Source organism: Chelonoidis abingdonii, chromosome 5 (assembly GCF_003597395.2).
Source record: "Chelonoidis abingdonii isolate Lonesome George chromosome 5, CheloAbing_2.0, whole genome shotgun sequence".
NCBI lineage: Eukaryota > Metazoa > Chordata > Testudines > Testudinidae > Chelonoidis > Chelonoidis abingdonii.
The window spans coordinates 132,690,369-132,704,068 of record NC_133773.1 but is presented as its reverse complement, the minus strand read 5'-3'; the positions used below and the strand labels follow the sequence as shown (position 1 = coordinate 132,704,068).

Sequence of the window (13,700 nt, the reverse complement as noted above, 5' to 3'; positions counted from 1 at the left end):
CCAAATTCCATCAAAATCTGAGCTTGTTGAGCAGGAAATACTGGTTGATTTGAAACAATAGATATCACTGCGATGTAACATTCAACTAAAATTAGTTCCAATAAATATTGGAAGCCTCACTCTAATCTTGAAGACCACGATAAATTCATGTGAGATACACTTGTTCACATCTGATCATATCTTAACAAGAACATGATGACCTTCAAAACACCGATCCCATTGTCATGGGGTTTTATTCTATCTGTAAAAATAAAGATGAAAATGAATATGGTGCGGGAAGGCTATTGTAAATACAAAACCTACATCTTGTGAATGACAGTAAAAGACTTATTTGTCGGGTTCTAATGAGGATTTTATTTATTGAAAGCAAAAGTTTGTCTAGTATTTGTCTGGAAGCCATGAGGGATCCACACACTAGATCAATTATATCTAATTTCTTTGACTTGTTTTAAAACTTAAGTATATTATTTGGGGAGACTTTAATTTAAATTGGTTATGGAACCCTAATAAGCCAATAGATACTTCACTAGACAGAATCAGATTTGTTTGAAATGCAAACATTATCTTAATCAGCACAGGTGGATAGATTAGATGAACCCCCCCACGAGACCTTCTTCAACCTGACTATCCATGAAATCATTATGTTTCACTTTATACAATGGATTTTGTCAATAGCCCAAGGATTAGAATATATTTTCCGTAGTTTATTTATCTAGAGAAATTCTCAGCAGATGCAGCTCCTGCTTTCTATCCAGTTTTCCAGCTGTATGGACTGAAGCTTTTGGTTCAAGTGACTTGCACAAGATCTCACAGAAAGTCTGTGTTTCAAGGCATGATCTTGCAAAGTGCCAAATAACATGGAAGAAGTGTTTGTGCTCTGAACTCCCGGTGATATTGATGGGAGTTGAGGTTGCTCAGAATATCGCAGGACTGAACTTTCAGCTATGGGTCCTTATTGGCAATCCTGCACCCACTGTGGGCACAGACCAGATGAACTTGTTGATGTCTTTCCACTTCTTGTTTCTGTCAGTCTCTAAAAATGTGGTTCCTACAGTTTAATAAAACTTTTATTTATATTGTCCATTTTTTAAATACTGGGCAAACTTAATTTGGAAAAGTGACAATAAAACTATTGGGAAACTACACGAGTGAATAACTGAAACAGTTATTTGGAAACAAAAGACCATGTCTAATTTTATGAAATACCTAAATGTCAGGCGGGTTATACTCTTATTTTTTGGTTACTACAAACAATATCCCAATTGTTTCACTCAGTACTCAAGTCCACCTAAATTACATTGCTATTATTTAGTGCTATTCCGTTTTACCAGAGCAATTAAATAGAAAAAGAACCTAATCAAATTCAGAATGGTTCATATGAAGTCCATCTGTTAAATCAAAAGAGGACTGAAAGTTATAAGTTTCAAACTCAAGACAAGATTAAACGGATTTATAGCAGGTTTCAAGCTAGTAATAAGGATGGATTGCTTTTACTCTAGTTAATTGGTTTAGATACAGTCGCTAGGATCATGAACAGATGTATCCTTAAGCTTTGAATATCACACTGATGCTTGGATTAGCACTGTTGGTATTAACCCATCCATTCTTTTTTAGATCTACATGATAGCTAAAAACAGGGAAAACAAAAAAAAAAATCATAATAATTGCACAGATATTCCACCCAATAATGCAGTGTGCTGTGTATTGCGATTGTTAGTGCACTCTGCTCTACTAAATTAAAATTTAATAGATTAGATGTCTTGTTTAAACCTGGTTATGAAAGATAAAAGATTAATCCTTACATTGTATAGCTGGGTTGGCTCTTTAGAGGCAAGAGACATATTCACAGAGGTCTTCTTTATAAAAGGATTGTCTGCGGTCTACCAACTCTATGTCTGTCACTGTGTTTAAGAAATCACAATCTGAGATCTAAACATGTCTAAATATTAAACCACAACACAAACGAAAATCTGAAAAAAGGGTTTGGGGGATTTTTTGTTTTGTTTTGTTTATTACTCTTACACAGAGATTTATCTTCCACGGGAGGGAAGAATGCTTCACAATATTGTTTCATGGAAAAGGGTGGTTTGAAGGTTTACAAATGGCATCAATTGCTGTGAGAGAGAATTCTGGTACTTTTTCGAAGGGATATTGAAGTCTATCCTACAGTAACTTGTGGAGCTCCCAGAAATCCTTGAAGTCGGAATTTGTATCAGAATATCTCACCAGAAAAGCTTCAACTATGATTAATTTTTGTGCTCTCTTTATTAAGTACACAAAAGCATCATATTAATAGCCCTGATCCGGTGGGGTGCTCAGCATCCTGTATTCTCACTGAGAGTCATCAGCACCTCACAGGACCAAGCCCTCAGTGAAGTGAGCAAAAGCAAACTAGAAAAAAAAAAATCTTTCAAAAATGCCTTTCTTGATAAAGCTGTTCCAGATTAACAGGTCTCCTAAAACAGGATACAGCTGTCTAAACATCTGTTACCAGTGATTAGACAGAAAGAAGACATGTTTCTTAGCTAGAAGATTTCTATTAATCCTGTTAGCACCTTGCTATATTACTATAATACATTGAACCATCTCAGATTCATGGATGATATTGCGTTGATTGCAGAAAATACTATCAAACTACAGAAAATGCTACGAGATTGCAACACAAAAAGCAGCCATGTCTGACTGAAAATTAACCGTTTCAAAACAAAATTTATGCAGTCTGATACCTTGCCAGAAATGCAAACAACAATCAAGGGAGAACAAACAGAAGAAGTTGTGCAATATGTCTATTTGGGCCAAGAAATGAACATGCGCCACGATCAGAAAGGGGAACTCTTGTGAAGAAAGAAAGCAGGTTGGTGTGCATTCAATTCTATCAAGGATGTTCTCCAAGGAAAAAAATCAACAAGGCAACACGCACCAGTCTCTTCAACTTAACAGTACTGCCAGCAATGTTGTATGGCAATGAAACATGGGCGCTGACAAAGACAGAGGAGCAGCAACTGTCTGTCTCAGAGAGGGTGATGGAAAGAAGAATTCTGGGAAATTCAATCCTCGATCAAGTCCCCAGTGAAGTGATCAGACAGCAGAGTGGAGTGTAGAACGTTGTTGTTGAGAGCAGGCATAGTAAAATGCGATGGGCCAGACATATAGTGAAGCTCACTGACAATTGATGGACTGCAGCTGTTGCCAACTGGTACCCACGGGAACTGAAACGGCCACTTGGCCGACCTCCAAAGAGATGGGAAGATTTTATCTTGAAAAGACATGGCTGCACATGGAGACGGAAGGCCAGGATATGAGAAGAATGGAAAACGTGTTTTGTCAGTGTAATCTATACAAGGGCTGAAGGACCGATCGATCAAGATGATCAAGTGACATTGAACTATTAATCCTATATATGCTAATGGGCATTTTTTCTTGTTCATATGCTTGAAAGGGGGACAGTCTCCATACAGAGTGGTCTGAACTTTCAGAAGATTAATTTATACACAGGGATAAAATCCTGGCGCTGCTGAAGTCCATGGAATTTTTCCAATTATTGGGCCAGGATTTAATCCCAACCTTCTGATTCCAAATATAGCAGGGTTGACTATATACTATAAAATACAGGGGAAAAAATACTTAACAAGTTTCAACACAATAAAACTCATAATGTAAATACCTTATCAATGGCTTTTCCGACTCGGGAAACGCTGCTGTGAATGTCTTTATGATCTGAGGCCAATTTCTGAACTGTGTCTTTTATTCTTTTACAGCACTGTGTCATAACAAGGGAAATTGTCCCTGACAAGGCTCCATCTTGGTCTAGGCAGAAGACAAGAAAATTGATTACAAACTTTATTATAAACAAATGATAATGCTAAATCCTTCCCAAATAGGTGAAGATAATAAAAGATGAAAATGGTACTGGAAGAGTGAAGAGCTCTGAAAAAAACAAAGTCAAAAGCCAATCTTTAGAAAGTGTAGGCAAAGTATCATCAGCTAAACACCATTTAAAAAAAAATAAAACCTATAGGATATGGGACAACTTCATTAAGATGCCAGTCCTGGTTTTGCTATGGCAGGTACAAATTCTCCTGAATGGAATAACAGTTTTTTTAAATTGATGAATTCAAGGTTAGTGATAAATTGGACTTTCTAGTGCCTTTCACCAGAGGATCTCAAAGCACTAACATTAAACCAACCTTCCTCACAGAATGTACTGGGGTATCATTTCTACCCTCACCGTAGGATCAGCTTTCATTTGTGGAGTTCTTTGAGGATGTACTAGGGCTAGGCATTACATTATTGTATATACACACACACACACACACACACACGCACACACACATGCGCGCACGCACACACACAGAGTCCAGGATTAGAACCTAAAGACCCAATTCATTGTTGCCCTGCACCTTATATAGCTATTTACACCAGTGCAAAGTGAGTGCCCAGTATTACCACTCTGATTTGGTAGCATATTACATTCAAAACAAAATACAAAGCAATACAATTCAGGTCCTAAATCTTCTAACTCACAATCCCATGTCTAAATAATTAAACCAACAGGTCTCAAATACTGATTCAAAGAGCAGAGTTGGGCCATGGAGCACAAGCTGGTGGTCCACAAAAAAATGGCTTGTCACACTGTGCTGGATTTCCTCATTTCCAGTTGCTAAATCACATGTGACAGCTAAAAACACATTGTTCCTTTCCAGATAGTCCATCGCATCAGTTTCAATAGATGCCACAGGAATGTTATGGGATTATCAGCGGGAGGGGAGGAGGCACACTCTATGTATAAAATATTAAATATGAAAATATTTGAGAACCCCTAAACTTAATCCCAGTATCTCCCAGGCAACTCACACTGTCTATTTAACCCATAGGGAAACTGAGACATAGTCACAGTTGGAGAAATGGACTTTTTCTCTTCAGTGTTCTGCTTCAGTCCCACTTTCGGATCCCAGATTCAGGAATACTTTCTCCTCTAGTCTCGTGTCGGAACCTATTGCTAATGAGAGGATTTTTCTCATCACTGCTTCCACCCAGCTCATTCTACGAGTTACATCATTCAATCAGGCACAAGCTCAAGTCTGTGTTAAAATATCCCTCAGGTAGTGTACACAGTGATGGTTGAAGTAAATAACCAGTCCAAGAATAGTTTTCTTAACAGTCCTAGCTTCCCATAAATCCTTCCCAGGAGAAATATTTAAAAGGATGAGATCCTAATAGTTCCACAACATTTAATAAAACAAGGATCAAAAAGCAACCCCAATCTTAATCGCTATTCTTTTATCATTCTGTGTCTTGAATTACTGTTGGTTGGAGCAGAGTGTTACTCAGCCAGTTTCTCTTCTGATATTTCAGGCATTACAACATGCATAACAAACTGCCATCACAGGAGTTGCAAGTGTGGGGAGAGGAGAAACAAAATGCAACTACTATGATAAAATGCTTTTTGAGGAAAAACCCTATCTAAAAATAGTTTTAATTAAGATACATTATAGCTCAAAGATATCTCATCATGGAATAGGGAATATAAATTCTAATTCTATAGTATGCGACAATATATTCATGTAATGTTCAAGAAAAAGTTTTGTAAATGAGTTCCAATAGTTCATGGATTAGGGACCCAATCTTACGGGGTTCCACAGGCTTCTGTACAGATTACTTAAATTAATCTTTCTATCTACCCAATGGGACTCAGTGCTCAGTCTAGAAGATACCATCGGAGATGCTTAGTTTTTGCATGTTCTCAAATGTGGATTATTCTCCAGGATACATGCTATTAACAGCAAAAATGTCTTTAAAAACATATAATATTGGTAGAGGTGTGAGACATACAGACCTAACCTTTATGCCTCTGCAAATTTGTGTCACAGGTCAATCCTCTACTCTCCTAAAAGTGTTTCAAAGTTTCAAAAAGTTCAATGTAATAGAAATATTTGAGGCGAAGTAGATTCTGGATAAGGAGAAGGAGTCTAGAGATAATTGAGAAGCGATGGACTATGCTGTTTTTGTTTTAAAGATTATACGTTTGCTGTTGGAGAAAAAAATCCAGAATATTAATTGTTGTTGTTTTAGTTTAAATATTAAACATTCTAAATGTCCTGTCTTGTGATGTTGCCTCCTACTCAGGGCATGGCAAGAAAATCCTCCAAATATTAACGATTAACCTGTTGATTTGGAATAGTTCACCTTCCAATGACTCTAAAATATCTATTCATTACCTTTCGGTAAATGAATAACCAAACATCATCATTTTCTGATTCGCTTAAAAGAATCTGTAAAGTTTTCAATTAAATCACTGTTTCAAAATGTAGCGTTGTACCTTTCTAAAAATGAACCTACATCTTCTTGAGTTGAGGAAGAGAATATGTATTAAGTTTATAACAACACAACACGAATGCACACTTTTTATGTAGACGAAAACCATGATTAAATCAAGTCTTCCTGACCAGTGATCTAAATACATTTGGTAAGAACTAAGCAACGGCCGTATCGGGGGTCAGACCAAAGGGTCCTCTAGCCCAGTATCTGTCTCTACCGACAGTGGCCCAATGCCAGGTGCCCCAGCGGGAGTGAGCTAACAGGCAATGATCAAGTGATCTCTCTCCTGCCATCCATCTCCATCCTCTAATGAACAGAGGCTAGGGACACCATTTTTACCCTTCCTGGCTAATAGCCATTTTTGGACTTAGCCACCATGAATTTATCCAGTCCCCTTTTAAATATTGTTATAGTCCCAGCCTTCACAACCTCCCCAAGTAAGGAGTTCCACAAGCTGACTGTGCGCTGTGTGAAGAACTTCCTTTTATTTGTTTTAAACCTACTACCTATTTAAATCAAATCCACCCTGGACTCAGTACAAACTAAAATTTCATACAATAACTTGTTTATACTGCTGTATATACTATACATTGAACTGTAGGTACAATATTTATATTCCAATTGATTATAATTATATGGTAAAAATGAGAATGTAAGCAATAAGATAAATTACTAATAACAAGCAAAGCTTGAACACCTTGTTCTATTTAAAAAGTTATAAATAACTACTGAAAATTAAATTGGAAATTTTGCTATCCAAAAAGGTTGCTTTATAATGTCCCCAAACTGTCTGAAGCTGCACAGTAAACACCTCTTACTTTATTCCAGAGTGTTTACTAAGCAATGGCAATATTCACATTCACATTGCTCACTCGTTAGGTACCAACAACATACATGGCCCTTTTCAAGATATGAAAAAAGATAGCACCAGCCTTGCTAAAGGTCTAGAAAAGAAGCACAGTGGGGACACAGTCACAGAAGAGTAAAGACATACAAGAGTGTTTTGTTTTTTTAACAGGTAAGAGGCTTGGATCCCACAAAGGGATCCTTGTAGGCTGATCTTTCTGGCTAAGCAGAACCTCACTGAGGTCAACAAGACCCACTGTAAGCAGGAAGGTCCTACCACACAACTCTCCTTGGAGGATAAGAGTCTTAATTTCTAAGATGTATATTTTATTGATTGTCTTTAACATATCATTATTGTCAGTGTGTTTCAAGGTACTGGAGCGCTTGGTCCTACAGCTCATATTACCTGATGTGGAGAGAATTTTGACCCTCACCAAGCTGTCTTTCACAGAGGCCGTAGCACATGCGATGAAGTACTTGCTCTGACCACATCTGTTGAAAATGGCTTCCAGAGAAACCTGAAAACGGGTGCTGTTTTCATTGATCTAACAGCGGCGTACAATACAATATGGCACACTGGCCTACTCGTGAAGGTATTATGGGTCCTAACACCTTGGGTCACAGGTGTCATTGAACTGTTCCTCCATGGTAGGCAGTTCAGAGTCCATATGGGGGAGAAGACGAGTGCTTGGAGACAACAGAACAATGGGTTATCCCAGGGCTCTGTGCTTTCTCCAACCCTGTTCAACCTCTACATCAATGACCTGCCAAGAACAGAGTCACAAAAGTTCATTTACGCAGACGACATCTGTTTCGGTACCCAGGCCTGGACGTTTCATGAGCTTGATGCTGTTAGAATGGGTTCCTGTCTGCATCCTGTATCACTTGCCATACCGGTATTGCCCTGGCCTCTTCCTTTGTCATTCAGTGTTGAACGCATTCTACAACGATATGCATTACCTCACCTTTTGGGGGCAAAGCCAGACTTTTTGGCACCTGCTCCCCTATTTGGTATAAACATTGCTTGTGCCAATCAGAGGCGAACACACACAGGTTTTGGGGTCTGTCCACTATGACACTTCTGTGATGTCATAGTGGGTATTTTAGGGGTTGCCCTGCCATGTGCAGGCAGAGAGAGGAGAAAACGTGTCCCGTGTTCTGTCCAGCAACCCCTCCTCCCCCCTCATCGGTGTTTTTCAAATAGAGTCTTCTACGTTGCGGTCGTGATTGTGTTATGATATTATTAACTGCTGCTTTGTTAATATGTAGATATTTTAGGCATTGTGTGTTTTAGTCAATCATTCCCGAACCTACCAAATTAAAATGATACCCCGCAGTTGCTTCCTCTCCCTTGCATCTCTCGGTACTATTAGTCTTGTTGCCACGTGCGCCCTGGTAAATAACAGGCTTGCATTTTCTTTCGCCCTGCAGAATACGTGGCAATCTACAGATTCCCCTTAAACCGGGACATGATAAAGTTAACGTGACGTATTTGTAAGACTTTCGGCCACCTCGCAGCCAAGCTTTAGAACAATCTCCACTTTGTTCATCTTCAATCACAGCCAGGCAACCTGACAACTGAATGTATATCTGAATGTTAGCGGATGAAGTTCACGAAGTAGAACCGTTCTACGTAGGTGTGAACCTTACACACACCCCTGAGTTACCATGACCCACCTGAGAGAGACAGCAGCTAAAGTAAGAGAGGCGCAACCAATCTTCTTAGGAAAACTGTCAGGTGCTTGCATGCTCATCGATCTCGCAACCTCTGCGGACGCAGCTCTCTTGCCACCTCAATTCCGGGTGTGCGAAAGTACTGAACCAGTTTTGAAGTCGTATTCACACACAACTGGTCGAATTCACCGTTACGTGCCGCCACGTGTATAATTCCGGCTCCTGCGTCCGACTCACTCCCTGGCTCCCAGTTCTGTCAGCAATAATGCTCTCTACTATCAGATGACGTGTTTGCCACTGGCCAGTTTACTCGAAGAAAAGTAGGCGCCAATCAAGCTTGCTGCTTGAACACAACCACCTTTCCAACACTCTGCACGTCTGCCGTCGTTCGCCATTTGGTTTCAATCGGCCACGCCAGGATGTCAGCGGTAATGGTAACAGGTTTGGATTCCGGGCCGGTCTACTGTTGACAACCAAGATCGAAACAGATATCACTGAGACCTGTCGCAACAGCCCTGTTTGTGCAGATGCGCACACACACGACGACGCACATGTCAAGAATGCCGCTGACTAGGTTCAGTTGGTGGCCTAGAAGAACGCGATTTCCACCACTGAAGAGCCTCACTGGGCTAGAACACTCATGCACACGCTAAAATAATAGAAAACATACAAGTGCTGGGCCATTTAGTCAACCGTTTTGTCAACAAAAAAAATTCTATTGAATTGTGGACGATTAAAAGGGTGGTGCGAAAGGAAACAGATTTAATATTATTTACTTGCGCTGCGCATTGAAAAAATTGAGTGAATTCTTAAAAATGTACTTCCAAAGAGGAAGATTCTTTAAGAATTATTTTCTGGTCGTAATAAGCCACTAGGAAGTTCTATTCCCCCAACTTCGTTCCTTGGAAAAATGTGCGCTGGAACAGAGTAACAGTTTGTTCAGAACTCCACCAGGATGGACTCTACATGCTCTATTGGACTGGACTTCTACCAATACTAATCGTAGACATCAGAACAGGGCCTGCTCAATTGTTCTCTGTAAACTGCCAATATATAAATAACAGCCCCGATCCTGCCAACATCTAAACTTACTCCATGAGTAATCCCAACTGACTCAAGTGCGAGCGTTAAAGTTATGCACGCATGCTGATTTGCATGCTAGAACAAACAAATACACTCTTGGAACTAACAAACGTGGATTCTTGAACCTAGCGACAGTAAAATACAGGACGTGAGAGCCAGGAATGCCCAGACGCTAATCACATTTAATCTATCACTCACTGCTTCTATGGCAGTGGGTAAAATCACATTGATTTGTTGCACACTCCTTCCCATTACATGTATTTAAATTACTGGTTACTTCACCTCTCGGATTTTGCAAGATTTGCATGTTCACTAGTTAAAAAAGCTGGTGCTGGAATATGACACTCTGAAAGTGCTAAATATTATTTGCAACTATATACTTAGGGGTGCTATGTTTTCTTCATCTGACAAGCCCATTTAAAATTTCTTCACCAGGAAAATCCAATAAACCTTTGTTTATGTCACCCAGCCTGGCCTTTATGACTCTTTTCATACAGTGCTTAATCTCACTATATCAATGCAAGAATCAAAGATATACACATATTAGACAAATATAAAGATGACACAGCAGAATCTCCTAACCGGAATAATATTTTTAGTCATTAAAGATGAGTAGCCACTCCAAAATGGAACCAACGTATTTCCCACTCTCAACCCCAACGAAGTCCCTACCTCCTCCATCAGCCAAACAAGGCTCTGTTTATGATTAGTTGACCAGAGTAGCAATAAGTTGTTTAATCAGAGGGTGCAGCAAATTCTGCATGTTTCCCTGAATGTGAGCATGAAAGAGTTGCTTTCTTTCTTTTAATCTGTCAGGAAGTACAGAAAACTGCCTGTTCCTGTGCAGTATGCCAGAAGTTGGTCTATATAAATATCATTACCTCACCCACTTGTCTCCCTGTCTAGCAGGTCATGAAAAACTCTGCTAGAACCCCGACAATATACTAGCAACAATGAGTGCTCAAATACTCTTAGTAGCATTGTTTCGGTTATAACTATAAATCATAGTGGTGGACAGAGGTCTAAATTTAATATGATTTGTAACACTCTCACTAAACTGCCACATGTGGTTACGTGTCCCCCTACAAGGCATTTAATACCATTCAGAAACCGTAAACGAAGGCTTTTCCCTTTAGGAACACTGTATAAGGCAAGAGAAAGGGAAAAAAAAGGAAGAAGGAAGTTTTGTCTTAAAAACAGTTTTCTTTAACTTTTTACATGTTTTGATGGGCTGGATTTTTCCCCCTTTTTACACTCTGTTTATGAAATCACTATTTCATTTCTTTGGAGTAGCTTTAAAAATTTCACTGCGGTCTGAGGTTGATAGAGGCCATGAATGGGAGGTGGGGTAAAGAAAGGACACCTGCAGCCCGCTGGGGAGTTGTTCCAACTGGGGAAGCGCGGCAGATCGTGTAGTAGTCGGTGGTGAAGGGGCGGCTGGGGCGGGAAAAGGGGCCAAGGAGAAGCCAGACTTGGGACTTGGTCGAGAGGGGGAGAAGGGGGTCCGTGTCTCTTGGGACACGGGTGTGAGCGGAACAGAGGAAGTGGAACCCCCAGAGCTTCTTAGAGAACTCTGGAAGGGCCGAAGAGAGCCGAGGATCGGGGGGTCATTCGAAGCGAGTGGCCAAGACGCCAGGATCGGTGGAGGGTAGCAGAATGGGGACGGCGGGACCAAAGAGAACGGGATGGGAGGTGAAGGGGCTGAGAAACCGGGGATTCGGGGGAGCTGGGGAGAACGGGATCGGGGGGCAGGCAGAGACAGGAGAACCGGGATTTGGGGTGGGGTCTGGGGAGGGCTGAGGGATGAACCGGGATCTGGGGTTTGGGAGAACCGGGATCTAAGGGGGGTTAGGAGAACCGGGATCTGAAGGGGGAAGGGGGGCCTGGGGAGAACCGGGATCTGGGGGGAGGGTAGGAGAACCAGGGGCGGGCTCAGGGGTAGCTCCCCCGCCCCCGAGTCCCGGGCCCGGCGTTCCGCACGTACTCTCGCTCTGCAGGATCTCGCGGCGCAGCCCCCCCGCGTACTGGATCAGCTCCTCCAGGCTCCGCTCGCAGAGCTGCCCGTAGCCCGAGAACTTCTGTAGCACCTTCTCCAGCTCCCGCTCCACCGTCACACACTGATCCATAGCGAGCGCGGCGGGGCCCCCCGCTCCCTCAGGCCGGGTCTCCCTGCTGCCGCCGGGCTCCCCGCCGCTCGCCGGGCGGAATTTTGTTTAGAACTTCTGAGGCTGGCTGAGCAGTGTTAATGTGCAGGCAACGCACAGGCAGCCGGGGTCCTCAGCGGCAGCGGGCGCACTCGTTGCGCAGGCACTGTACTAGGCACCCGGGGTCCTCAGGCAATTATTGTGCAGGCTGTATGGTAGACACTCGGGGTCCTGAGAAAAGCTCTATGTAAAACAGCTGGACGATGCGCTGAGGGTCGTCGGTGGCTTTGTTACTCCGGGATCAGGGACGATCGCTCGGATCCTTGCTTAGTCCGCGTGCTGTGGTTGTACAGACGGTTGGAGTCTTCGGTGGAATTATTCTTCAGGCACCGCTCCAGGCACCTTGGGTCTTCGAAGGTCTATGATAGGATGGATAGGTGGGGTCCTCGTCTGCGTTGGTTTTCAGGCAGCCCCATAGACAGCAGGGCTGGGGGGCTTTGCTACCGTTCAGGCTGCTGCTGCTGCCGTTGGCGGAGATGGGGTGGGGGGCCACTGTCGCGCCTGTCCTGGGGGTGGGGCTCGGGCTCGGGTTTGTGGCAGGAGCCGACTGGCTGCTCCTATGGGCGAAGAGGCGATTCCTAGGGAGAAGGCTGGCGGCTTGGGGGAAGGCGGGTGGGGGCTGCGCCCTGGGGGATCTCCTGTCCCTGGGTAGGCAACGGGCTTGCTTCAGCCAACGTCAGGTGTGGGAGCATGCAAGGGAGAGGCGGTGAGGTACCGGGCGGGGGGGTTGTTAAGTCCTGTATCTGCAGATATAAATGCTCAGGTGCGCTTCTGACGGGGAAACTTAGGCAGCTCTGCTTCCAGCTACACACATGTTGCTGTCGAGGTAATAGTTGCCCCTGAGGAAACTGTACAAACCGTGATCGTACACGGGTATGCGGTGTCGGTGGGCTATGGTGATACCAGTGGAGCAGTACTAGCTTAGGGGTGGAAGGGTGGGGCTGATTATGCTTGCTGCTTTCCTGGGTTTTGTGACTTGCCAGTGGCCTTTTTGCAGAAGAAGCTGGCACTTTAGCTCAAGAAAAAGGCATTTGAGGAGTCCTAGAACTATGACTTCACCCAGGATTCTCCCCAAATAGAAGCATCTTGTCTTGAAAACTAATGGAAGATAATACTTGTTTAAAGTCTCTTCATTTCCACCACTTTGCTTCTGTAGCTAAACTTACCACCTGCTTTGTCTAATCAAGCTTTAAAGATCTTATTTCCATCTCTGCAACACCCTCCCAAGGATGTAACTAGATCATTTCATCTTATTGCTGTTAGCTTCGTGAACCTGCATGTAGTTTAGTGTTCAGAGCTTTCTCAAACAGCAGTGGTCTGGAATAAGAGCAGAATTTTGGTAGCTTTTACTGTTGCTATTCAGAATCCCATCCCATACATATGTAGCAGTGCAACTGACCAAAACTATGTCACTTTAACCCTGCTACTTGGAAAAAATCCTGAGTGGCAGCAAAAGAAACTACTGGAGAGGGAAATTCAGAGTATGAAGGAAGGTGGAGGATAAACTAGTAGAACAACTTTAAGGTTAGGGGCTGGTAGAGAAAATGCTCCTTCTTTTGCAAGGGAAATGTATGG

At 42.5% G+C, this 13,700-nt stretch overlaps 1 protein-coding gene across 1 annotated transcript in view; it reads right to left on the bottom strand.

Annotated features, from left to right (window-relative positions):
* The window catches only part of RMND5A (required for meiotic nuclear division 5 homolog A), a 37,052-nt gene extending 24,797 nt beyond the window's left edge, over positions 1–12,255 (bottom strand). The window contains exons 1-2 of the mRNA XM_032776876.2: positions 11,906–12,255; positions 3,665–3,807 (exon numbers count right to left, since the gene is read on the bottom strand). Of these exons, the coding sequence (XP_032632767.1) occupies positions 3,665–3,807; positions 11,906–12,047 (285 nt within the window). The 5' untranslated portion in view covers positions 12,048–12,255. The remainder of the gene's footprint in view (positions 1–3,664; positions 3,808–11,905) is intronic.
* Positions 12,256–13,700: the final 1,445 nt, after the last annotated feature.